At 52.4% G+C, this 25,459-nt stretch overlaps 2 protein-coding genes across 2 annotated transcripts in view; one reads left to right on the top strand and one right to left on the bottom strand.

The window, feature by feature from the left end:
* VSX2 (visual system homeobox 2) overlaps positions 1–8,538 on the top strand; it is a 31,296-nt gene extending 22,758 nt beyond the window's left edge. The window contains exon 5 of the mRNA XM_040412347.1: positions 8,160–8,538. Within this exon, the coding sequence (XP_040268281.1) occupies positions 8,160–8,512 (353 nt within the window). The 3' untranslated portion in view covers positions 8,513–8,538. The remainder of the gene's footprint in view (positions 1–8,159) is intronic.
* A 9-nt stretch (positions 8,539–8,547) lies between these two features.
* On the bottom strand, positions 8,548–20,404 carry ABCD4 (ATP binding cassette subfamily D member 4). The gene is made up of 19 exons (XM_040412329.1): positions 20,231–20,404; positions 17,389–17,507; positions 17,068–17,195; positions 15,404–15,543; positions 15,078–15,194; positions 14,867–14,992; positions 12,716–12,766; positions 12,514–12,608; positions 12,317–12,438; positions 11,536–11,627; positions 11,399–11,464; positions 11,127–11,326; positions 9,712–9,803; positions 9,602–9,638; positions 9,394–9,443; positions 9,239–9,291; positions 9,088–9,164; positions 8,889–9,004; positions 8,548–8,764 (listed from the first exon to the last, which is right to left on the bottom strand). Exons 1-19 carry the CDS (start codon positions 20,266–20,268, stop codon positions 8,675–8,677), a joined length of 1,809 nt encoding a protein of 602 aa, XP_040268263.1. The 5' UTR covers positions 20,269–20,404; the 3' UTR covers positions 8,548–8,674.
* Positions 20,405–25,459: the final 5,055 nt, after the last annotated feature.

Genomic DNA, 25,459 nt, shown 5'->3' on the forward strand with positions numbered 1-25,459 from the left:
TTGTTTTTTGCGGGATAAGTTGTATTTTCCAATGCCATTTAATAATGCATAGAAGGCAGTGGGAAAAAAATTCCAAAGGTGGTGGAATTGGGGGGAAAAAAGACAAAACACGCAATTTTCCACCATTTTAAGGTTGTTGTTTTTTTACAGCGTTCATTATGCGGTAAAACTGACTTGTGATCTCCATTCTCCAGGTCAGTACAGATCCGTCAATACCACATATGTATAGTTTGTCTTGCGTTTTGATACTGAAAAACAAAATTAACTTGAAATTGTAATTTTTTTTTTGCTATCATTTTCTGACCCCTCTAACTTTTTTTAAATTATGTGTGCGGAGCCGTGCGAGGGCTCATTTTTTGCAGGACGATCTGTACTTTTCATTGATAACATTCTGGGGTATGTACAACTTTGTGATCACTTTTTAATTTTTTGCGGGAGGAGAAGCGACACTTTATTTTATTTTGCCTTTGTTAGAGAACATTAGTGAACTAACAGCATCATAAACACCAAGGAACACACCAGACAGGCCAGGGAGAAAGTGGTGGAGAAGTGTAAAGCAGGGTTAGGTTATAAAAAATATCCCAAGACCTGGACAGCTGACGGAGCACTGTTCAATCCATCCTCCGATAATGGAAGGAGTATGGAAACTGCAAACCTACCAAAGACATGGCTGTCCACCTTAGGGCTCTTTCACACTTGCGTTGTTGTGTTCCGGCATAGAGTTCCGTCGTCGGGGCTCTATGCCGGAAGAATCCTGATCAGTTTTATCCTAATGCATTCTGAATGGAGAGAAATCCGTTCAGGATGCATCAGGATGTCTTCAGTTCCGGACCAGAACGTTTTTTGGCCGGAGAAAATACCGCAGCATGCTGCGCTTTTTGCTCCGCTTTTTGCTCCAGCCAAAAATCCTGAACACTTGCCGCAAGGCCGGATCCGGAATTAATGCCCATTGAAAGGCATTAATCTGGATCCGGCCTTAAGCTAAACGTCGTTTCGGCGCATTGCCGGATCCGACGTTTAGCTTTTTCTGAATGGTTACCATGGCTGCAAGGACGCTAAAGTCCTGTTTGCCATGGTAAAGTGTAGTGGGGAGCGGGGGAGCAGCATACTTACCGTCCGTGCGGCTCCCAGGGTGCTTCAGAGTGAAGTCAGGGCGCCCCACGCGCATGGATGACGTGATCACATGGACACGTCATCCATGTGCATGGGGCGCTCTGACGTCATTCTGGAGCGCCCCGGGAGCCGCACGGACGGTAAGTATACTGCTCCCCACAACACTTTACCATGGCAGCCAGGACTTTAAGTCCTGGCTGCCATAGCAACACTGAACGCATTTTGAAGACGGATCCGTCTTCAAATGCTTTCAGTTCACTTGCGTTTTTCCGGATCCGGCGGGCACCTCCTGGAGTGCACGCCGGATCCGGACAACGCAAGTGTGAAAGAGCCCTAAGGCTACTTTCACACCTGCATTAGGTGCGGATCCGTCTGGTATCTGCACAGACGGATCCGCACCTATAATGCAAACGCTTGTAACCGTTCAGAACGGATCCATTTGCATTATTCTTTTTTTTTTTAAAAGTCTAAGTCAAAACTGATCCGTCCTGACTTACATTGAAAGTCAATAGGGGACGGATCCGTTGTCAACTGCACCATATTGTGTCAGTTAAAACGGATCCTCCCCATTAACTTACATTGTAAGTCAGGACGGATCCGTTTGGCTCCGCATCGCCAGGCGGACACCAAAACGCTGCTTGCTCTGCATCCAGAGCGTAATGAAGGCGAAACGGAGGCAAACTGATGCATTCTGAACGGATCCTTATCCATTCAGAATGCATTGGGGCTAAACTTATCAGTTTTTAACCGTTTGCGAGAGCCCTGAAACGGATCTCACAAACGGAATTCAAAACGCCAATGTGAAAGTAGACTAAACTGACAGCCCAGGCAAGGAGAGCAGTAATGAGAGAAGTGGCCAAGAGGTCCATGGTCAGAGATCCACCGCTCAGGTGGGAGAATCTGTCCTCAGGACAACTATTAGTCATCTGCTCAACAAATCTGGTCTTTATGGAAGAGTGGCAAGAAGAAAGTCATTTCTGAAAGCGGCCATAAAAAGTCCTGTCTGCAGTTTAGACACAGCAAACATGGAAGAAGGGGCTCGGGTCAGAGGAGATGAAGGTGGAAAACGCTAAGCCTGCACATCACCCCGAGCACCATCCACACCGCGAGACATGGAGGTGGCAGCATCATGCTGGGACAGGAAAGCTGATGATAAGATGGATGGAGGGAAACCTGGGAGAGCCTGCAGAAGACTGGGGTGGAGGGTCACCGTCCAGCAGGACAACAACCATCAACATCCGGCCAAAGCTACAAAGATTAGTTGTATGTTAGAACGGCCCAGTCACAGTCCAGACATAAATCCCAGGGAGAATCTGGGGCAAAACTTGGAGATTGCTGCCCACAGACGCTCTCCATCCAACCTGAGTGAGCGCAAGCTCTTCTGCATAGATGAATAGGCAGAGAGGTCATCCTCTAGATGTGCAAATCTGGTAGAGACATCCCCCAGAAGACCACCAGCTGTAACTGCAGTGAGAGGTGGTCCTACAAAGGGCCTGAATACTAACGCACGGTCCGGATCATTAATCATTGAGAAAACCCTGGACCGTCTTCACCTCACAGAGACGTGGACCTTGTGCTGGTTGATCCCATAAAATAGGTTTCTTTGTGGGTGCAATAGAAAAACGGTGGAAAAGTTCAGGGGTGTGAATACTTTTAAGAAATCACTGTACAATCAGGCAGCACTTTTAGACTCCTGCTCACAAGAGCTTACAATCAAATTAGATGTAGTAAATGTTACAAATGAGTCGTGAGATTTAGCAAACGGGTGTAAAGTAGAACCGGCCTAGTCGCCCATAGCAACCAGATTCCACCTTTCAATTTTTAAGGGTCCATTCACACGTCTGCAATTTCGTTCCGCATTTTGCGGAACGGAATTGCGGACCCATTCATTTCTATGGGGCAGTACGATGTGCTGCCCGGATCTGGAATAGCGGATCCACACTTCCAATCCCGAAAAAAATAGAACATGTCCTATTCTTGTCCGCAATTGCCAGCAAAAGTGCGGAACGCACATCGCTGATGCCGTGTTTTGTGTATCCACAGAACACACACGGACGTGTGAATGGCCCCTAAAGGAGATGTGCAACCTGAAAGACAGAGCGATTGCTCGCTATGGGCAACTACGCCAGTTCTACGTTACCCCAGTTTAATAAATCTCCCCCGAGGATGTTTTCAGGGATATTACACCGGTCCAGCGTCTTCCACGAGAGGACCTTCAGTGCCGGAACACGCTCCGCGAGTCAGAGGTTCCCGTCCTGAGCTCCTGTGACCCCATTATAATGCTGTGTGTCTCTGCCTGATCTGCTGAGAGTTGTGGTGGGGCAGAGACACACAGCATTATATTACCCTGGGTCCAGGTCACAGGAGCAGAGCTCAGGACGGAAACCTCTGACTCGCGGAGTGTGTTCCGGCACTGAACGCCCTTGGTGAAAAACGCCAAACACCGACTGGTGTAAATCCAAATTACAGAAGAAAATCTGAAGATGTAAAGACACAAAGTGCAGAGGAAGCGCCCATCTTCTATACTGGGACGGAAAGAGCAGCCCCCTCCATCATGTTATAGAGCAGGAGGAGCTGAGCAGATTATATATAAAGAGAACCTGTCACCATGTAATCTGCAGGCAGTGTGTTATAGAGCAGGAGGAGCTGAGCAGATTATATATAAAGAGAACCTGTCACCATGTAATCTGCAGGCAGTGTGTTATAGATCAGGAGGAGCTGAGCAGATTATATATAAAGAGAACCTGTCACCATGTAATCTGCAGGCAACGTGTTATAGAGCAGGAGGAGCAGAGCAGATTATATATAAAGAGAACCTGTCACCGTGTAATCTGCAGGCAGTGTGTTATAGAGCAGGAGGAGCTGAGCAGATTATATATAAAGAGAACCTGTCACCATGTAATCTGCAGGCAGCGTGTTATAGAGCAGGAGGAGCTGAGCAGATTATATATACAGAGAACCTGTCACCGTGTTATAGAGCAGGAGGAGCTGAGCAGATTATATATAAAGAGAACCTGTCACCATGTAATCTGCAGGCAGCGTGTTATAGAGCAGGAGGAGCTGAGCAGATTATATATACAGAGAACCTGTCACCATGTAATCTGCAGGCAGTGTGTTATAGAGCAGGAGGAGCTGAGCAGATTATATATACAGAGAACCTGTCACGGTGTAATCTGCAGGCAGTGTGTTATAGAGCAGGAGGAGCTGAGCAGATTATATATACAGAGAACCTGTCACCGTGTTGTAGAGCAGGAGGAGCTGAGCAGATTATATATAAAGAGAACCTGTCACCATGTAATCTGCAGGCAGTGTGTTATAGAGCAGGAGGAGCTGAGCAGATTATATATACAGAGAACCTGTCACGGTGTAATCTGCAGGCAGTGTGTTATAGAGCAGGAGGAGCTGAGCAGATTATATATAAAGAGAACCTGTCACCATGTAATCTGCAGGCAGCGTGTTATAGAGCAGAAGGAGCTGAGCAGATTATATATAAAGAGAACCTGTCACCATGTAATCTGCAGGCAGTGTGTTATAGAGCAGGAGGAGCTGAGCAGATTATATATAGAGAGAACCGGTCACCGTGTAATCTGCAGGCAGCGTGTTATAGAGCAGGAGGAGCTGAGCAGATTATATATAAAGAGAACCCGTCACCATGTAATCTGCAGGCAGCGTGTTATAGAGCAGAAGGAGCTGAGCAGATTATATATAAAGAGAACCTGTCACCGTGTAATCTGCAGGCAGTGTGTTATAGAGCAGGAGGAGCTGAGCAGATTATATATACAGAGAACCTGTCACCATGTAATCTGCAGGCAGTGTGTTATAGAGCAGGAGGAGCTGAGCAGATTATATATAAAGAGAACCTGTCACCATGTAATCTGCAGGCAGCGTGTTATAGAGCAGGAGGAGCTGAGCAGATTATATATATATATATATAAAGAGAACCTGTCACCGTGTAATCTGCAGGCAGCGTGTTATAGAGCAGGAGGAGCTGAGCAGATTATATATAAAGAGAACCCGTCACCATGTAATCTGCAGGCAGTGTGTTATAGAGCAGGAGGAGCTGAGCAGATTATATATAAAGAGAACCTGTCACCGTGTTATAGAGCAGGAGGAGCTGAGCAGATTATATATACAGAGAACCTGTCACCATGTAATCTGCAGGCAGTGTGTTATAGAGCAGGAGGAGCTGAGCAGATTATATATACAGAGAACCTGTCACCATGTAATCTGCAGGCAGCATGTTATAGAGCAGGAGGAGCTGAGCAGATTATATATACAGAGAACCTGTCACCATGTAATCTGCAGGCAGCGTGTTATAGAGCAGGAGGAGCTGAGCAGATTATATATACAGAGAACCTGTCACCATGTAATCTGCAGGCAGCGTGTTATAGAGCAGGAGGAGCTGAGCAGATTATATATAAAGATAACCTGTCACCGTGTAATCTGCAGGCAGTGTGTTATAGAGCAGGAGGAGCTGAGCAGATTATATATACAGAGAACCTGTCACCGTGTAATCGGCTCAGCTCCTCCTGCTCTATAACACACTGCCTGCAGATTACATGCTGACAGGTTCTCTTTATATATAATCTGCTCAGCTCCTCCTGCTCTATAACACGGTGACAGGTTCTCTTTATATATAATCTGCTCAGCTCCTCCTGCTCTATAACACACTTCCTGCAGATTACATAGTGACAGGTTCTCTGTATATATAATCTGCTCAGCTCCTCCTGCTCTATAACACGCTGCCTGCAGATTACACGGTGACAGGTTCTCTTTATATATAATCTGCTCAGCTCCTCCTGCTCTATAACACGCTGCCTGCAGATTACATGGTGACAGGTTCTCTATATATATATATAATCTGCTCAGCTCCTCCTGCTCTATAACACGCTGCCTGCAGATTACATGGCGACAGGTTCTCTATATATATATAATCTGCTCAGCTCCTCCTGCTCTATAACACACTGCCTGCAGATTACACGGTGACAGGTTCTTTATATATAATCTGCTCAGCTCCTCCTGCTCTACAACACGGTGACAGGTTCTCTGTATATATAATCTGCTCAGCTCCTCCTGCTCTATAACACACTGCCTGCAGATTACACGGTGACAGGTTCTCTGTATATATAATCTGCTCAGCTCCTCCTGCTCTATAACACGCTGCCTGCAGATTACATGGTGACAGGTTCTCTGTATATATAATCTGCTCAGCTCCTCCTGCTCTATAACACGGTGACAGGTTCTCTGTATATATAATCTGCTCAGCTCCTCCTGCTCTATAACACGGTGACAGGTTCTCTTTATATATAATCTGCACTGCTCCTCCTGCTCTATAACACACTGCCTGCATATTACACGGTGACAGGTTCTCTGTATATATAATCTGCTCAGCTCCTCCTGCTCTATAACACGGTGACAGGTTCTCTTTATATATATAATCTGCTCAGCTCCTCCTGCTCTATAACACACTGCCTGCAGATTACATGGTGACAGGTTCTCTTTATATATAATCTGCTCAGCTCCTCCTGCTCTATAACACACTGCCTGCATATTACACGGTGACAGGTTCTCTGTATATATAATCTGCTCAGCTCCTCCTGCTCTATAACACGGTGACAGGTTCTCTGTATATATAATCTGCTCAGCTCCTCCTGCTCTATAACACACTGCCTGCAGATTACACGGTGACAGGTTCTCTTTATATATTATCTGCTCAGCTCCTCCTGCTCTATAACACGCTGCCTGCAGATTACATGGTGACAGGTTCTCTGTATATATAATCTGCTCAGCTCCTCCTGCTCTATAACACGGTGACAGGTTCTCTGTATATATAATCTGCTCAGCTCCTCCTGCTCTATAACACACTGCCTGCAGATTACACGGTGACAGGTTCTCTTTATATATAATCTGCTCAGCTCCTCCTGCTCTATAACACGCTGCCTGCAGATTACATGGTGACAGGTTCTCTGTATATATAATCTGCTCAGCTCCTCCTGCTCTATAACACACTGCCTGCAGATTACATGGTGACAGGTTCTCTGTATATATAATCTGCTCAGCTCCTCCTGCTCTATAACATGGTGACAGGTTCTCTGTATATATAATCTGCTCAGCTCCTCCTGCTCTATAACACGCTGCCTGCAGATTACATGGTGACAGGTTCTCTTTATATATAATCTGCTCAGCTCCTCCTGCTCTATAACACACTGCCTGCAGATTACATGGTGACAGGTTCTCTGTATATATAATCTGCTCAGCTCCTCCTGCTCTATAACACGCTGCCTGCAGATTACATGGTGACAGGTTCTCTGTATATATAATCTGCTCAGCTCCTCCTGCTCTATAACACACTGCCTGCAGATTACATGGTGACAGGTTCTCTGTATATATAATCTGCTCTGCTCCTCCTGCTCTATAACACGGTGACAGGTTCTCTGTATATATAATCTGCTCTGCTCCTCCTGCTCTATAACACGGTGACAGGTTCTCTGTATATATAATCTGCTCAGCTCCTCCTGCTCAATAACACACTGCCTGCAGATTACACGGTGACAGGTTCTCTGTATATATAATCTGCTCTGCTCCTCCTGCTCTATAACACGGTGACAGGTTCTCTGTATATATAATCTGCTCTGCTCCTCCTGCTCTATAACACGGTGACAGGTTCTCTGTATATATAATCTGCTCAGCTCCTCCTGCTCTATAACACGGTGACAGGTTCTCTGTATATATAATCTGCTCTGCTCCTCCTGCTCTATAACACGGTGACAGGTTCTCTGTATATATAATCTGCTCTGCTCCTCCTGCTCTATAACACGGTGACAGGTTCTCTGTATATATAATCTGCTCTGCTCCTCCTGCTCTATAACACGGTGACAGGTTCTCTGTATCTATAATCTGCTCAGCTCCTCCTGCTCTAACAGGCTGCGCACTTTGGTCAGGGTTAGAGGTCCCCTTTAGTCGTGTCCCTCTAGCTTCTCCATTACTCTTTGTGTCTCTGTTCTTCCTCAATCTCCTAAACTCTTCTTTGTCTTTGCCGTTTTCAGTTCACGATGACCTGTCAGTTCCCAGACGATTTTCTAAACCCGAATACCACCAATTCTTTGCAGGGATGCACAAAAAGTCTTTGGAGGCAGCAGATGTGGTGCCGCAGTCAGAGAGGGAGGTGCCCGCCGTACCCAGCCAGCCCGAGGTCAGTGAACGGAGAGACGCCGATCACTCCAGCTCTATTTCTGAGGAGGAACTGAGAGAGAACAGCATTGCTGCCCTACGAGCCCGAGCCCAAGAACACAGCGCCAAAGTCCTGCAGAGCACGAACTGTGAGAGTCCTGTGAGGAATCAGGACGGGGATGAGGAGGAGCGAGCGGCACACAGTGAAGACTGCAAGGCTTCCTTCTGAAGGACTTGGTAGCATGCATGCCATATGCAGCACGGTGTAAATACTGTACAGAAACCTGGTGTAAAATAAAGCTGTATGTATAGACTCATGTCCTGCCTGCGTACAATCACCCCAGGAGAGATGGGCGAGCGTCTGGTACTGTAGTGCAGTAGGGTCGCCTTTTCAGTGACCACCGCCCGCAGCCTGCGCTTTAATGAAACGTTTCAGGTCCCACTGTCCATCGGGTCCAAGCTTCAGCTCCAGGTCATGAAACTGCAGAGAGAAAGACGGAGCTCACAGTACAGGCAGGGATACCTAGCAGCAGGGTCTGCGCAGGATCAGCCTCCTTGCCTGAGCGCGTGCTTCTCATGTACAGCCGTTCCTGCAGATGACTCACCTGCGTGAGGCTGCGCCTGTGGCCCACGCTGATCAGCGTCATTCCCAGCTGCCTGCAGCGTGTGTACAACTCCACCTCTGCCTCCTCGCTCAGCGCGCTGCTCGCTTCATCCAGCACTAAGACACAATAGCGGAAGACAGAGTCAGCCCTACAGATGACGCACACGTCCGCCCCCCACAGGCAGAGTTCCCCATCTCACCTGCATATTTTGGCTGCAGATAAAAGAGCCGAGAAAAAGCCAAACGCTGCATTTCCCCGGGTGACAGAATGTCGGACCTGTACAAAGACAGAACACATAACGCAACGCAGGCACTGCGCGCGGTCAGGCGGGTACCCAGCACCACACTCACCACTTCCAGTCCACGTGATGGTCCAGCCCCCCTGTTCTCCTCAATAAACCATTCTGGAGCACAAGAGTACAAAGGGTTAAGGGAGCCCCGCAGAAGAGGGGATAGGATCACCTATATACGCGGCTGTCCCGCTGGGGGTCACCCGGGTGTCTTACCAGTCCTGCCATGTCCAGTGACCGCAGGATCCGCTCATCATCCACCTGACCTGCGCAGAAATAGAAGGACTTTAGGAAGCCGTTATCGCCCACAGGTGACATGGCGTGCTTCGCCGCGCCCCCCGTGTAACACTGAGCCCACCCCCGGAACGCCCGGAGAACATCTGCTCGCAGTATGGCCACCTGACCCCACAATCACCGCCCTCACCAGAGTTTGGGTACACGTCCTTCAAGGGGTAAATGACCTAAAACCAAAAAGACAAGACGTCAGTGACATGTCCTGCTGAGAGCCCCCTCTACAGACAGACGGGGTCTCACCTGCTCCCTCAAACTTCCATCACTGACGAACGGCTTCTGGGGAAGGAACAGCGCACCATGGGGCCCAAACGGGGTGCAAGCACAAGCCCGACCTAAGGGGTTAAATCAAATAGATCAAGCCGAGCACGGGGAGAAGGGTCCCAGCTGCCAGGGGAGATCAGAGGAGCGCGACAGAGAAAAAACGGAAAGGAGGCCTGATGTCCGCGAGTGGCCCCCATTTATCTGCCTTCACTGCAGGGATTCTGCCACGTTCTGTATTCTTGCCCCGCTCGCTCCGGTTTTGTAATGTGGCTGTAGAGTTGCACCGGGTATCGAAGTATCAATACCCAATCGATTCGATACCGGGATTTGCCACCGCAGATTGCAGCGCCCTGTCATAGAGGCTGGGTATGTGATACCGCCGCCTACACTTGAATTAATGGGTTAATTATGTTTATTGGTGGCGCAGTGCGCTCCCCACCCCCAAACCCAGTATTATATTCATTGGTGGCTCAGAGGCCTCCCCCCAGTAGTAGTCATTGGTGGCAGTGGCCGCAGGGTCCCAGCAGTGACATCGCGAGGCTCCGTTACCACGGCAGCCAGGACGCTACTAGTCACCACAATAGAGCGCTGTGTGTCAATAGGACAAGGGGTTAAAGACCCCTAAGGGGGGAATAGAAGTAGAAATCGCCCCCTTTCCCAATTTTACATATAAAATCTATAAACAATAAAGAAAGAAACATATTCGGTATCGCCACGTCCGATAAAGTCCAAACTATTAAAAAAATTATAATATCTCCTATGCGGTGAACACCGTAAAAGAGAAACCGCGCAAATCGCAAACCTTGTCTCCGACTGTTGGATTATGGGCCGCACTCCCCGCGTGGTATAGAATGGTGTCGAGTATTGCAATACTTTTTCACGGTATTGACATCTAATCCGAATTTTGGTAGAATGACCGTATGTGGGTGTGGTCAGCTATGTAAATGACCGCACTCCAGTAGGAGGTTTAAGGGTGCATTCACACGACCGTAAGTGGTTTGCGGTCTGCAAATTGCGGATCCGCAAAACAGGAATACCGGCCGTGTGCGTTACGCAATTTGCGGACTACACATGGCCAGCGCTATATAGAAAATGCCTAAGAATAGGACATGCGCTATCTTTTTTGCGGGGCCATCGGATGCGGACAGCACACGGTGTGCAGTCTGCATCTTTTGCGGCCTCATTGAAATGAATGGGTCTGCGCCCATTCCGCAAATTTGCGGAGCAGATGTGGATCCATTTATATGGTCGTGTGAATGCCCCCTTAGGATGAGAATGTGGCACAAAGTACCTTTTATAGAATACGACCAGAAACCCCAGTGCCAAACCGAGACAGATCGCGCCACAGACACACGCGAGCCTGGACCAATCCTCCCACCCCGTAGCCGTCTTACCACGCTTGGGGTCCCACAGTCCCGCCAGCACACGGAGAACGGAGGATTTACCGCTGCCAGTTTCCCCCGTGATCAGGAGGTTGCTTCCTTCTTTCACATGAATGGTTAAGTTTCGGACAAGTGTGGCGTCTGATCCCGGCGCCGCGATGGTCACATCTTCCAGCACAAAGGCGGCGTCGCGGGGCTGCGGGTCACCTGACCTTCAAAGAGAGCAGACATGTTGTAGGCACATTTCCAGGAGCGGCAGAGCCAAGAGCAGGGTGGCATCTTACTCCTCCTGGTCTTCATCCTTCCGCCCCTGCAGGATGCCCCTCATGGCCTCGTCCAGCTCAGCAATCCTGAGAAGAGAGGAGTCAGTGACACGTGGCACGCACCCCGTCGCCCCCCCCCCCCCGTCGCCCCCGCTTACCGGTGAGTGTACCCAGCCACATCGCACAGACTGCCGGACAGGTCAATGATCTGACTGAAGCAGTTCACCAAGTAAATGGAGACAAAGGCGTTCTGTGGGGAGAAGCGAGGGGTCAGGAGGGAGCGCGGCGGGGAGAAGGTCAGGAGGGAGCGCGGCGGGGAGAAGGTCAGGAGGGAGCGCGGCGGGGAGAAGGTCAGGAGGGAGCGCGGCGGGGAGAAGGTCAGGAGGGAGCGCGGCAGGGAGAAGGTCAGGAGGGAGCGCGGCGGGGAGAAGGTCAGGAGGGAGCGCGGCGGGGAGAAGGTCAGGAGGGAGCGCGGCGGGGAGAAGGTCAGGAGGGAGCGCGGCAGGGAGAAGGTCAGGAGGGAGCGCGGCAGGGAGAAGGTCAGGAGGGAGCGCGGCAGGGAGAAGGTCAGGAGGGAGCGCGGCGGGGAGAAGGTCAGGAGGGAGCGCGGCAGGGAGAAGGTCAGGAGGGAGCGCGGCAGGGAGAAGGTCAGGAGGGAGCGCGGCGGGGAGAAGGTCAGGAGGGAGCGCGGCAGGGAGAAGGTCAGGAGGGAGCGCGGCAGGGAGAAGGTCAGGAGGGAGCGCGGCAGGGAGAAGGTCAGGAGGGAGCGCGGCGGGGAGAAGGTCAGGAGGGAGCGCGGCGGGGAGAAGGTCAGGAGGGAGCGCGGCGGGGAGAAGGTCAGGAGGGAGCGCGGCGGGGAGAAGGTCAGGAGGGAGCGCGGCAGGGAGAAGGTCAGGAGGGAGCGCGGCGGGGAGAAGGTCAGGAGGGAGCGCGCCGCACCTTACTGATAAGCTCGCTCAGCTCCGCTGCGCTCAGGTCTCTGTAGACTTCAGCAAAGATGGGGACAGCGATGATCATGTAACTCAGGATCCCCCCCAGGTAATCAAACGTGTTGGTTCCAACTGCCAGAGAAAGACATCAGTAAGGAGGTCGCCCCCGTGTCCCACGCCCCCGTGTCCCACCAAAGTAGAACTCACAATACAGCCACAGCTCCTGCTTCATCAGCTCCTTCTGGGCACTAACGAGGCGCTGCAGGCGCTGCGTCGTCCTGGCGTGTTCTACTGAACCGGCCCTTTAAGACAAAAGAAATGTCTATGAGGCTGAAACAAAGAAGACCCCGAGCACAGCTCCTGTCCAACCAACTCCCCCCCCCCCCCCCCCCCCCCCCGAGGAACCGACCTGGTAAAAGCCGCGGCCTCCGCATTCACCCGGATCTCCACGTGCTTGAAACTGCAAAAAAAAAAAAGAGAAAATCATGTAATCTGCAGGCAGCGTGTTATAGAGCAGGAGGAGCTGAGCAGATTATATATACAGAGAACCTGTCACCGTGTTGTAGAGCAGGAGGAGCTGAGCAGATTATATATACAGAGAACCTGTCACCGTGTTGTAGAGCAGGAGGAGCTGAGCAGATTATATATATATATATATACAGAGAACCTGTCACCGTGTAATCTGCAGGCAGTGTGTTATAGAGCAGGAGGAGCTGAGCACATTATATATAAAGAGAACCTGTCACTGTCTAATCTGCAGGCAGCGTGTTATAGAGCAGGAGGAGCTGAGCAGATTATATATAAAGAGAACCTGTCACCATGTAATCTGCAGGCAGTGTGTTATAGAGCAGAAGGAGCTGAGCAGATTATATATAAAGAGAACCTGTCACTGTCTAATCTGCAGGCAGTGTGTTATAGAGCAGGAGGAGCTGAGCAGATTATATATACAGAGAACCTGTCACCATGTAATCTGCAGGCAGTGTGTTATAGAGCAGGAGGAGCTGAGCAGATTATATATACAGAGAACCTGTCACCATGTAATCTGCAGGCAGTGTGTTATAGAGCAGGAGGAGCTGAGCAGATTATATATAAAGAGAACCTGTCACCATGTAATCTGCAGACAGCGTGTTATAGAGCAGGAGGAGCTGAGCAGATTATATATAAAGAGAACCCGTCAGCATGTAATCTGCAGGCAGCGTGTTATAGAGCAGGAGGATCTGAGCAGATTATATATACAGAGAACCTGTCACCGTGTTATAGAGCAGGAGGAGCTGATCAGATTATATATAAAGAGAACCTGTCACTGTGTAATCTGCAGGCAGTGTGTTATAGAGCAGGAGGAGCTGAGCAGATTATATATAAAGAGAACCTGTCACCATGTAATCTGCAGACAGCGTGTTATAGAGCAGGAGGAGCTGAGCAGATTATATATAAAGAGAACCTGTCACCATGTAATCTGCAGGCAGCGTGTTATAGAGCAGGAGGAGCTGAGCAGATTATATATAAAGAGAACCTGTCACCATGTAATCTGCAGGCAGCGTGTTATAGAGCAGGAGGAGCTGAGCAGATTATATATACAGAGAACCTGTCACCGTGTTATAGAGCAGGAGGAGCTGAGCAGATTATATATAAAGAGAACCTGTCACCATGTAATCTGCAGGCAGCGTGTTATAGAGCAGGAGGAGCTGAGCAGATTATATATACAGAGAACCTGTCACCATGTAATCTGCAGGCAGTGTGTTATAGAGCAGGAGGAGCTGAGCAGATTATATATAGAGAACCTGTCACCGTGTAATCTGCAGGCCGTGTGTTATAGAGCGGGAGGAGCTGAGCAGATTATATATACAGAGAACCTGTCACCATGTAATCTGCAGGCAGTGTGTTATAGAGCGGGAGGAGCTGAGCAGATTATATATACAGAGAACCTGTCACCATGTAATCTGCAGGCAGTGTGTTATAGAGCAGGAGGAGCTGAGCAGATTATATATAGAGAACCTGTCACCGTGTAATCTGCAGGCAGCGTGTTATAGAGCAGGAGGAGCTGAGCAGATTATATACAGAGAACCTGTCACCATGTAATCTGCAGGCAGTGTGTTATAGAGCAGGAGGAGCTGAGCAGATTATATATACAGAGAACCTGTCACCGTGTAATCTGCAGGCAGCGTGTTATAGAGCAGGAGGAGCTGAGCAGATTATATATAAAGAGAACCTGTCACCATGTAATCTGCAGGCAGCGTGTTATAGAGCAGGAGGAGCTGAGCAGATTATATATACAGAGAACCTGTCACCATGTAATCTGCAGGCAGTGTGTTATAGAGCAGGAGGAGCTGAGCAGATTATATATACAGAGAACCTGTCACCGTGTAATCTGCAGGCCGTGTGTTATAGAGCAGGAGGAGCTGAGCAGATTATATATACAGAGAACATGTCACCATGTAATCTGTGTGATCTCTGCTTTGCGTCAGTGGATGGGACTCGAATAGTTCTCACCGCTGATAGGACCCCCATCAGACTGGACTACATGACCCATTATACAGTGTGGATATGGCGGCACACTCACCGGAAGTCGCCCTCTAGCTTCTCCTGTTGCACCAGCTTTGGGATGACGGGCCCCATCAGGAGTTTATTCAGGAGCGATCCAATAAGAAAGTAGCCGAAAATGGAGAGCGGCCCCATCCAGCCGGTGCTGCAAACATGGCGACATAAACATTAGAAGTGAAAACTCTTCCAGCCGGACCCCGACATTTCCGGACCCCCCAGCAGTGACGGACCTGATGGCACACTGATAGGAGTAGTAGACCAGCGTGAATGGCGTGGTTAGGAGTTTGCTGGCGACAGAGCCAAGTTCCCGGCACAGGCGCTCCACGTCCTGCGTCATTCTCTGATCTCTGCAAGAAAAGCGCACAGTCAGGCGCCATTCACTCACACCCGTTCTGCTGCTGCATGTCAGCCTTCACATTACAGCTGCCCTGGAGGTAAGCTCGGGTCCACAGCGCCCCCTCCTGGTCAGGCCGGACGGTAATACAGGAGCTACAATGAGGCAGCAGAAAGGGCGTGAATGAGGGTTTACCCCACGGCCATGCACACAGTGACGTACGGGTTATCCACACGTGGCCGCTCCGCACTCAGCGTGTAATAGACGTGTTTGGTGAAGTAGAGTCGGTGAAGATGTTCCGTCATCACCTGCCGACAGTTCACGTAGACCAGCTTGCTGATGTACTGCTCCATGCCGCGCAGCTGCAGAGACACAGAGCGGTTACTGGGGGACGCCGCGCAGCTGCAGAGATGCAGAGCGGTTACTGGGGGACGCCGCGCAGCTGCCGAGGCGCAGAGCGGTTACTGAGGGACGCCGCGCAGCTGCCGAGGCGCAGAGCGGTTACTGGGGGACGCCGCGCAGCTGCCGAGGCGCAGAGCGGTTACTGGGGGACGCCGCGCAGCTGCCGAGGCGCAGAGCGGTTACTGGGGGACGCCGCGCAGCTGCCGAGGCGCAGAGCGGTTACTGGGGGACGCCGCGCAGCTGCCGAGGCGCAGAGCGGTTACTGGGGGACGCCGCGCAGCTGCCGAGGCGCAGAGTGGTTACCAAGGGACACAGGGGGAGCAGCAGCAGAGACCGCCGGGACCTGCACTGGGAGCAGCAGCAGCAGAGACCGCCGGGACCTGAACTGGGAGAAGCAGCAGCAGAGACCGCCGGGACCTGAACTGGGAGCAGCAGCAGCAGAGACCGCCGGGACCTGCACTGGGAGCAGCAGCAGCAGAGACCGCCGGGACCTGCACTGGGAGCAGCAGCAGCAGAGACCGCCGGGACCTGCACTGGGAGCAGCAGCAGCAGAGACCGCCGGGACCTGCACTGGGAGCAGCAGCAGCAGAGACCGCCGGGACCTGCACTGGGAGCAGCAGCAGCAGAGACCGCCGGGACCTGCACTGGGAGCAGCAGCAGCAGAGACCGCCGGGACCTGCACTGGGAGCAGCAGCAGCAGAGACCGCCGGGACCTGCACTGGGAGCAGCAGCAGCAGAGACCGCCGGGACCTGCACTGGGAGCAGCAGCAGCAGAGACCGCCGGGACCTGCACTGGGAGCAGCAGCAGCAGAGACCGCCGGGACCTGCACTGGGAGCAGCAGCAGAGACCGCCGGGACCTGCACTGGGAGCAGCAGCAGAGACCGCCGGGACCTGCACTGGGAGCAGCAGCAGAGACCGCCGGGACCTGCACTGGGAGCAGCAGCAGAGACCGCCGGGACCTGCACTGGGAGCAGCAGCAGAGACCGCCGGGACCTGCACTGGGAGCAGCAGCAATGACAGTGCTGGGAGCACATGGCGGCAGCATACACATTACATGCTCAATGTCAGGCAGCAGCTGCTAAAGTAGATTAGACTTTATAAGGAGGTGTTATCCCGATGCAGAGACCTGGGGGACACATGTAGAACAGGACCCCAGATCCCGAGGTGTGTACACTGCCATTACTCATCCTTTATGCCTCAAGACTCCTGTACACAATATGGCGGTCTTCCACTTATCCAGGACAAGTAATATCTGGGGGAACGGATCTCAAGGCTTGATGCTTTCGTTCTGGCAGGAGGCACCGCGCCCAAGGCGCCTGGCAGCGCCTCTTTTCTCCCTTTCATTTAAAAACACATGCATGCTCGACCGACTGAGTGCATGTGGGAGTCAGAAGGAGCGGCAGCTCGGTGACCGCTGTAGAGGATGCATGTTCTCTCATCCATGTATCATACATGTGGTCCGTGCAGAGGAACAGGAACTCACCAGAGAAATGGCCAAAATCAGGACCACAGCCAAAACCGCCAACCGCCGGAAACCCGCCAGATCCCGGTCCGACAGCACGCCATAGAACTGACTGGGCAGAATGCCAACCTGATAAACCACTAGCTGCCCTGCAAGAGAAGAGCCCCGTCAGATTACACCGCCCTGTAATATCTACACACCCGTCATATTATACCGCCCTGCAGCGTCTAGCCACCCGTCATATTACACCGCCCTGCAGTGTTTATACACCCATCACAATATACCGTCCTGTCTATACAGTCATAGTATACCCAGCGATGTACCGCAGGGGGCAGTGCAGACCTGTCAGTGCTGCCACCAGCAATGTCAGCAGCATCAGGGTGTTCTCAGACGTCCATTGTGGAAACAGCACAGTCTGAAGCATCAGGAACCTGCGCAGGAAGAGTCCATCCAGCCGTGGCCTGTGAGGATATGTATATGAGGCAGGGTGCGGTGGACGCACGAAGAGGAAGGGTGGCGGTCCTTAGCATTCAACCGCCGTCCACAGCGCCATCCCTCGGCATTCAACCGCCGTCCACAGCGCCATCCCTCGGCATTCAACCGCCGTCCACAGCGCCATCCCTCGGCATTCAACCGCCGTCCACTGCGCCATCCCTCGGCATTCAACCGCCGTCCACTGCGCCATCCCTCGGCATTCAACCGCCGTCCACTGCGCCATCCCTCGGCATTCAACCGCCGTCCACGGCGCCATCCCTCGGCATTCAACCGCCGTCCACGGCGCCATCCCTCGGCATTCAACCGCCGTCCACGGCGCCATCCCTCGGCATTCAACCGCCGTCCACTGCGCCATCCCTCGGCATTCAACCGCCGTCCACGGCGCCATCCCTCGGCATTCAACCGCCGTCCACGGCGCCATCCCTCGGCATTCAACCGCCGTCCACGGCGCCATCCCTCGGCATTCAACCGCCGTCCACGGCGCCATCCCTCGGCATTCAACCGCCGTCCACGGCGCCATCCCTCGGCATTCAACCGCCGTCCACGGCGCCATCCCTCGGCATTCAACCGCCGCCCACAGCACCATCCCTCGGCATTCAACCGCCGTCCACAGCGCCATCCCTCGGCATTCAACCGCCGTCCACAGCGCCATCCCTCGGCATTCAACCGCCGTCCACTGCGCCATCCCTCGGCATTCAACCGCCGTCCACGGCGCCATCCCTCGGCATTCAACCGCCGTCCACGGCGCCATCCCTCGGCATTCAACCGCCGTCCACGGCGCCATCCCTCGGCATTCAACCGCCGTCCACGGCGCCATCCCTCGGCATTCAACCGCCGTCCACGGCGCCATCCCTCGGCATTCAACCGCCGTCCACGGCGCCATCCCTCGGCATTCAACCGCCGTCCACTGCGCCATCCCTCGGCATTCAACCGCCGTCCACTGCGCCATCCCTCGGCATTCAACCGCCGTCCACAGAGCCATCCCTCGGCATTCAACCGCCGTCCACAGAGCCATCCCTCGGCATTCAACCGCCGTCCACAGAGCCATCCCTCAGGCATTCAACTGCCGCCCACAGCGCCATCCCTCGGCATTCAACCGCCGTCCACTGCGCCATCCCTCGGCATTCAACCGCCGTCCACAGCGCCATCCCTCGCCCACTGTGCCATCCCTCAGGCATTCAACCGCCGTCCACAGAGCCATCCCTCAGCATTCAACTGCCGTCCACAGAGCCATCCCTCGGCATTCAACCGCCGCCCACTGCGCCATCCCTCAGGCATTCAACCGCCGCCCACTGCGCCATCCCTCAGGCATTCAACCGCCGTCCACAGCGCCATCCCTCGGCATTCAACCGCCGCCCACTGCGCCATCCCTCGGCATTCAACCGCCGCCCACTGAGCCATCCCTCGGCATTCAACCGCCGCCCACTGAGCCATCCCTCAGCATTCAACCGCCGCCCACTGAGCCATCCCTCAGCATTCAACCGCCGTCCACAGCGCCATTCCTCGGCATTCAACCGCCGTCCACTGAGCCATCCCTCGGCATTCAACCGCCGTCCACGGCGCCATCCCTCGGCATTCAACCGCCATCCCTCAGGCATTCAACCGCCGTCCACTGAGCCATCCCTCGGCATTCAACCGCCGTCCACTGAGCCATCCCTCAGGCATTCAACCGCCATCCCTCAGGCATTCAACCGCCGTCCACTGAGCCATCCCTCAGGCATTCAACCGCCATCCCTCAGGCATTCAACCGCCGTCCACAGCGCCATCCCTCAGGCATTCAACCGCCATCCCTCAGGCATTCAACCGCCGTCCAATGCGCCATCCCTCGGCATTCAACCGCCGCCCACAGAGCCATCCCTCAGGCATTCAACCGCCGCCCACAGCGCCATCCCTCAGGCATTCAACCGCCGACCACAGCTCCATCCCTCAGGCATTCAACCGCCGACCACAGCTCCATCCCTCAGGCATTCAACCGCCGACCACAGCTCCATCCCTCAGGCATTCAACCGCCGCCCACTGCGCCATCCCTCAGGCATTCAACCGCCGCCCACAGCGCCATCCCTCAGGCATTCAACCGCCGACCACAGCTCCATCCCTCAGGCATTCAACCGCCGCCCACTGCGCCATCCCTCAAGCATTCAACCGCCGTCCACAGCGCCATTCCTCAGGCATTCAACCGCCGTCCACTGCGCCATCCCTCAGGCATTCAACCGCCGTCCACAGAGCCATCCCTCGGCATTCAACCGCCGTCCACTGCGCCATCCCTCGGCATTCAACCGCCGTCCACTGCGCCATCCCTCAGGCATTCAACCGCCGCCCACAGCGCCATCCCTCGGCATTCAACCGCCGTCCACAGCGCCATCCCTCGGCATTCAACCGCCGCCCATAGCGCCATCCCTCGGCATTCAACCGCCGCCCACAGCGCCATCCCTCGGCATTCAACCGCCATCCACAGTGCCATCCCTCGGCATTCAACCGCCGCCCACAGCGCCATCCCTCGGCATTCAACCGCCGCCCACAGCGCCATCCCTCGGCATTCAACCGCCGCCCACAGCGCCATCCTTCGGCATTCAACTGCCGTCCACTGCGCCATCCCTCAGCATTCAACCGCAGTCCACAGCGCCATCCCTCAGTCACCATCATCCTCCTCACTGACATTCAGACCCCCTCCATCCTGTTTTGTCCTCACCGATCCCCCTTTTCTACACGGGGGCTCCTCGTTCCCATGATCCTCCGCGCTAAAGACGAGGTCAGAGTCCTCGGAGCAGTGGGCGGGGCTTAGCGGAGCTCCGGGGTTTATTCCTGGAAGTTACGCAGCAGAACGCCGCCATGTTTCGGTTGTTGGTCACGTGTTACGCGGGTCACATGACTGCCGTTCTACTGAGAAGACGGGAAACAGAGCGCGTCACGTGTAGCGCCCGCCGTGACGTCACCGCTCGAATTTTGCATCAGGAGCATTTTCTCCTTTTTTTCTCCTATAATTTCGTCAATGTCAAAAACACCTGAGCGGTAACGGACAGGAGCCGCAGGAGTGTGATGTAAAGGGTTAAGTGTGGCCCCTGATCTGGCCCTGCCACATACAGGGGGCGATGGGTGTGAACACTGGCACCAGGGCGGGCAGACTGCACCGAGGGGTCTCACCTGACGCCGGGCATCGCCCTCTGTGTGGGCGGCTCAGGGGCCACATCCACTTCATTCTGTAAAGCACATTGTATGCCCATTGTTACAGATCAGGTGGGGCACTGGTGATGTGGCCCCGCGGTGCCACGGGACCCCTATACAGGTATCTGGTCTTCACTACAGAGGCCGACCGGACCGCTTCCTCCTGAGGTGGTACCAATGCATCGGGCCGGTGAACCGCAAGAAAGCGAGCTCATAACCGGCCGTCCAGTAATATCCGTAAGCGTAGGTCAGGAAGACCGCCAAAACAGGAACCCGACAGACACAGAACCATAAGACACTGTTCACACCGAGTAACAGGAACCCGACAGACACAGAACCATAGGACACTGTTCACACAGAGTAACAGGAACCCAACAGACACAGAACCATAGGACACTGTTCACACAGAGTAACAGGAACCCGACAGACACAGAACCATAGGACACTGTTCACACAGAGTAACAGGAACCCGACAGACACAGAACCATAGGACACTGTTCACACCAAGTAACAGGAACCCGACAGACACAGAACCATAGGACACTGTTCACACAGAGTAACAGGAACCCGACAGACACAGAACCATAGGACACTGTTCACACAGAGTAACAGGAACCCGACAGACACAGAACCATAGGACACTGTTCACACAGAGTAACAGGAACCCGACAGACACAGAACCATAGGACACTGTTCACACAGAGTAACAGGAACCCGACAGACACAGAACCATAGGACACTGTTCACACAGAGTAACAGGAACCCAACAGAGACAGAACCATATGACACTGTTCACACCGAGTAACAGGAACCCGACAGACACAGAACCATAGGACACTGTTCACACCGAGTAACAGGAACCCGACAGACACAGAACCATAGGACACTGTTCACACAGAGTAACAGGAACCCGACAGACACAGAACCATAGGACACTGTTCACACAGAGTAACAGGAACCAAACAGAGACAGAACCATAGGACACTGTTCACACAGAGTAACAGGAACCCAACAGACACAGAACCATAAGACACTGTTCACACCGAGTAACAGGAACCCGACAGACACAGAACCATAGGACACTGTTCACACAGAGTAACAGGAACCCGACAGACACAGAACCATAGGACACTGTTCACACCGAGTAACAGGAACCCGACAGACACAGAACCATAGGACACTGTTCACACAGAGTAACAGGAACCCGACAGACACAGAACCATAGGACACTGTTCACACAGAGTAACAGGAACCCGACAGACACAGAACCATAGGACACTGTTCACACAGAGTAACAGGAACCCGACAGACACAGAACCATAGGACACTGTTCACACAGAGTAACAGGAACCCGACAGACACAGAACCATAGGACACTGTTCACACAGAGTAACAGGAACCAAACAGAGACAGAACCATAGGACACTGTTCACACAGAGTAACAGGAACCCAACAGACACAGAACCATAGGACACTGTTCACACAGAGTAACAGGAACCCGACAGACACAGAACCATAGGACACTGTTCACACAGAGTAACAGGAACCCGACAGACACAGAACCATCAGACACTGTTCACACAGAGTAACAGGAACCCGACAGACACAGAACCATAGGACACTGTTCACACAGAGTAACAGGAACCCAACAGACACAGAACCATAAGACACTGTTCACACAGAGTAACAGGAACCCGACAGACACAGAACCATAGGACACTGTTCACACAGAGTAACAGGAACCCAACAGACACAGAACCATAGGACACTGTTCACACAGAGTAACAGAAACCCAACAGACACAGAACCATAGGACACTGTTCACACCGAGTAACAGGAACCCGACAGACACAGAACCATAGGACACTGTTCACACCGAGTAACAGGAACCCGACAGACACAGAACCATAGGACACTGTTCACACCAAGTAACAGGAACCCGACAGACACAGAACCATAGGACACTGTTCACACCGAGTAACAGGAACCCGACAGACACAGAACCATAGGACACTGTTCACACCGAGTAACAGGAACCAGACAGACACAGAACCATAGGACACTGTTCACACATAGTAACAGGAACCCGACAGACACAGAACCATAGGACACTGTTCACACATAGTAACAGGAACCCGACAGACACAGAACCATAGGACACTGTTCACACCGAGTAACAGGAACCCAACAGACACAGAACCATAGGACACTGTTCACACCGAGTAACAGGAACCCAACAGACACAGAACCATAGGACACTGTTCACACAGAGTAACAGGAACCCGACAGACACAGAACCATAAGACACTGTTCACACAGAGTAACAGGAACCCGACAGACACAGAACCATAGGACACTGTTCACACAGAGTAACAGGAACCCGACAGACACAGAACCATAGGACACTGTTCACACAGAGTAACAGGAACCCGACAGACACAGAACCATAGGACACTGTTCACACAGAGTAACAGGAACCCAACAGACACAGAACCATAGGACACTGTTCACACAGAGTAACAGGAACCCAACAGACACAGAACCATAGGACACTGTTCACACAGAGTAACAGGAACCCAACAGACACAGAACCATAGGACACTGTTCACACAGAGTAACAGGAACCCAACAGACACAGAACCATAGGACACTGTTCACACAGAGTAACAGGAACCCGACAGACACAGAACCATAGGACACTGTTCACACAGAGTAACAGGAACCCGACAGACACAACCATAGGACACTGTTCACACAGAGTAACAGGAACCCGACAGACACAGAACCATAGGACACTGTTCACACAGAGTAACAGGAACCCGACAGACACAGAACCATAAGACACTGTTCACACAGAGTAACAGGAACCCAACAGACACAACCATAGGACACTGTTCACACAGAGTAACAGGAACCCGACAGACACAGAACCATAGGACACTGTTCACACCGAGTAACAGGAACCCAACAGACACAGAACCATAGGACACTGTTCACACAGAGTAACAGGAACCCAACAGACACAGAACCATAGGACACTGTTCACACCGAGTAACAGGAACCCGACAGACACAGAACCATAGGACACTGTTCACACCGAGTAACAGGAACCCGACAGACACAGAACCATAGGACACTGTTCACACAGAGTAACAGGAACCCGACAGACACAGAACCATAGGACACTGTTCACACAGAGTAACAGGAACCCGACAGACACAGAACCATAGGACACTGTTCACACAGAGTAACAGGAACCCGACAGACACAGAACCATCAGACACTGTTCACACAGAGTAACAGGAACCCGACAGACACAGAACCATAGGACACTGTTCACACAGAGTAACAGGAACCCAACAGACACAGAACCATAGGACACTGTTCACACAGAGTAACAGGAACCCAACAGACACAGAACCATAGGACACTGTTCACACAGAGTAACAGGAACCCAACAGACACAGAACCATAGGACACTGTTCACACAGAGTAACAGGAACCCGACAGACACAGAACCATAGGACACTGTTCACACAGAGTAACAGGAACCCAACAGACACAGAACCATAGGACACTGTTCACACCGAGTAACAGGAACCCAACAGACACAGAACCATAGGACACTGTTCACACAGAGTAACAGGAACCCGACAGACACAGAACCATAAGACACTGTTCACACAGAGTAACAGGAACCCGACAGACACAGAACCATAGGACACTGTTCACACAGAGTAACAGGAACCCAACAGACACAGAACCATAAGACACTGTTCACACAGAGTAACAGGAACCCAACAGACACAGAACCATAGGACACTGTTCACACAGAGTAACAGGAACCCAACAGAGACAGAACCATAGGACACTGTTCACACAGAGTAACAGGAACCCAACAGACACAGAACCATAGGACACTGTTCACACAGAGTAACAGGAACCCAACAGACACAGAACCATAGGACACTGTTCACACCGAGTAACAGGAACCCGACAGACACAGAACCATAGGACACTGTTCACACAGAGTAACAGGAACCCAACAGACACAGAACCATAGGACACTGTTCACACAGAGTAACAGGAACCAGACAGACACAGAACCATAGGACACTGTTCACACCAAGTAACAGGAACCCGACAGACACAGAACCATAGGACACTGTTCACACAGAGTAACAGGAACCCGACAGACACAGAACCATAGGACACTGTTCACACCAAGTAACAGGAACCCGACAGACACAGAACCATAGGACACTGTTCACACAGAGTAACAGGAACCCGACAGACACAGAACCATAGGACACTGTTCACACAGAGTAACAGGAACCCAACAGACACAGAACCATAGGACACTGTTCACACAGAGTAACAGGAACCAGACAGACACAGAACCATAGGACACTGTTCACACAGAGTAACAGGAACCCGACAGACACAGAACCATAGGACACTGTTCACACAGAGTAACAGGAACCCAACAGACACAACCATAGGACACTGTTCACACAGAGTAACAGGAACCCGACAGACACAGAACCATAGGACACTGTTCACACAGAGTAACAGGAACCCGACAGACACAGAACCATAGGACACTGTTCACACAGAGTAACAGGAACCCAACAGACACAGAACCATAGGACACTGTTCACACAGAGTAACAGGAACCCGACAGACACAGAACCATAGGACACTGTTCACACAGAGTAACAGGAACCCGACAGACACAGAACCATAGGACACTGTT

Source organism: Bufo bufo, chromosome 11 (assembly GCF_905171765.1).
Source record: "Bufo bufo chromosome 11, aBufBuf1.1, whole genome shotgun sequence".
Classification (NCBI taxonomy): domain Eukaryota; kingdom Metazoa; phylum Chordata; class Amphibia; order Anura; family Bufonidae; genus Bufo; species Bufo bufo.

Excerpts from the sequence above, each read along its gene's own strand:
- ABCD4 (XM_040412329.1), bottom strand. The coding sequence starts at position 20,268 with ATGGGAACGAGGAGCCCCCGTGTAGAAAAGGGGGATCG. Across the intron at positions 15,195-15,403 it reads CGGCCACGTGTGGATAACCC|AGATCAGAGAATGACGCAGG; the intron begins GTACGTCACTGT and ends CTTTTCTTGCAG. Across the intron at positions 11,327-11,398 it reads AAGGATGAAGACCAGGAGGA|GTCAGGTGACCCGCAGCCCC; the intron begins GTAAGATGCCAC and ends CTCTCTTTGAAG.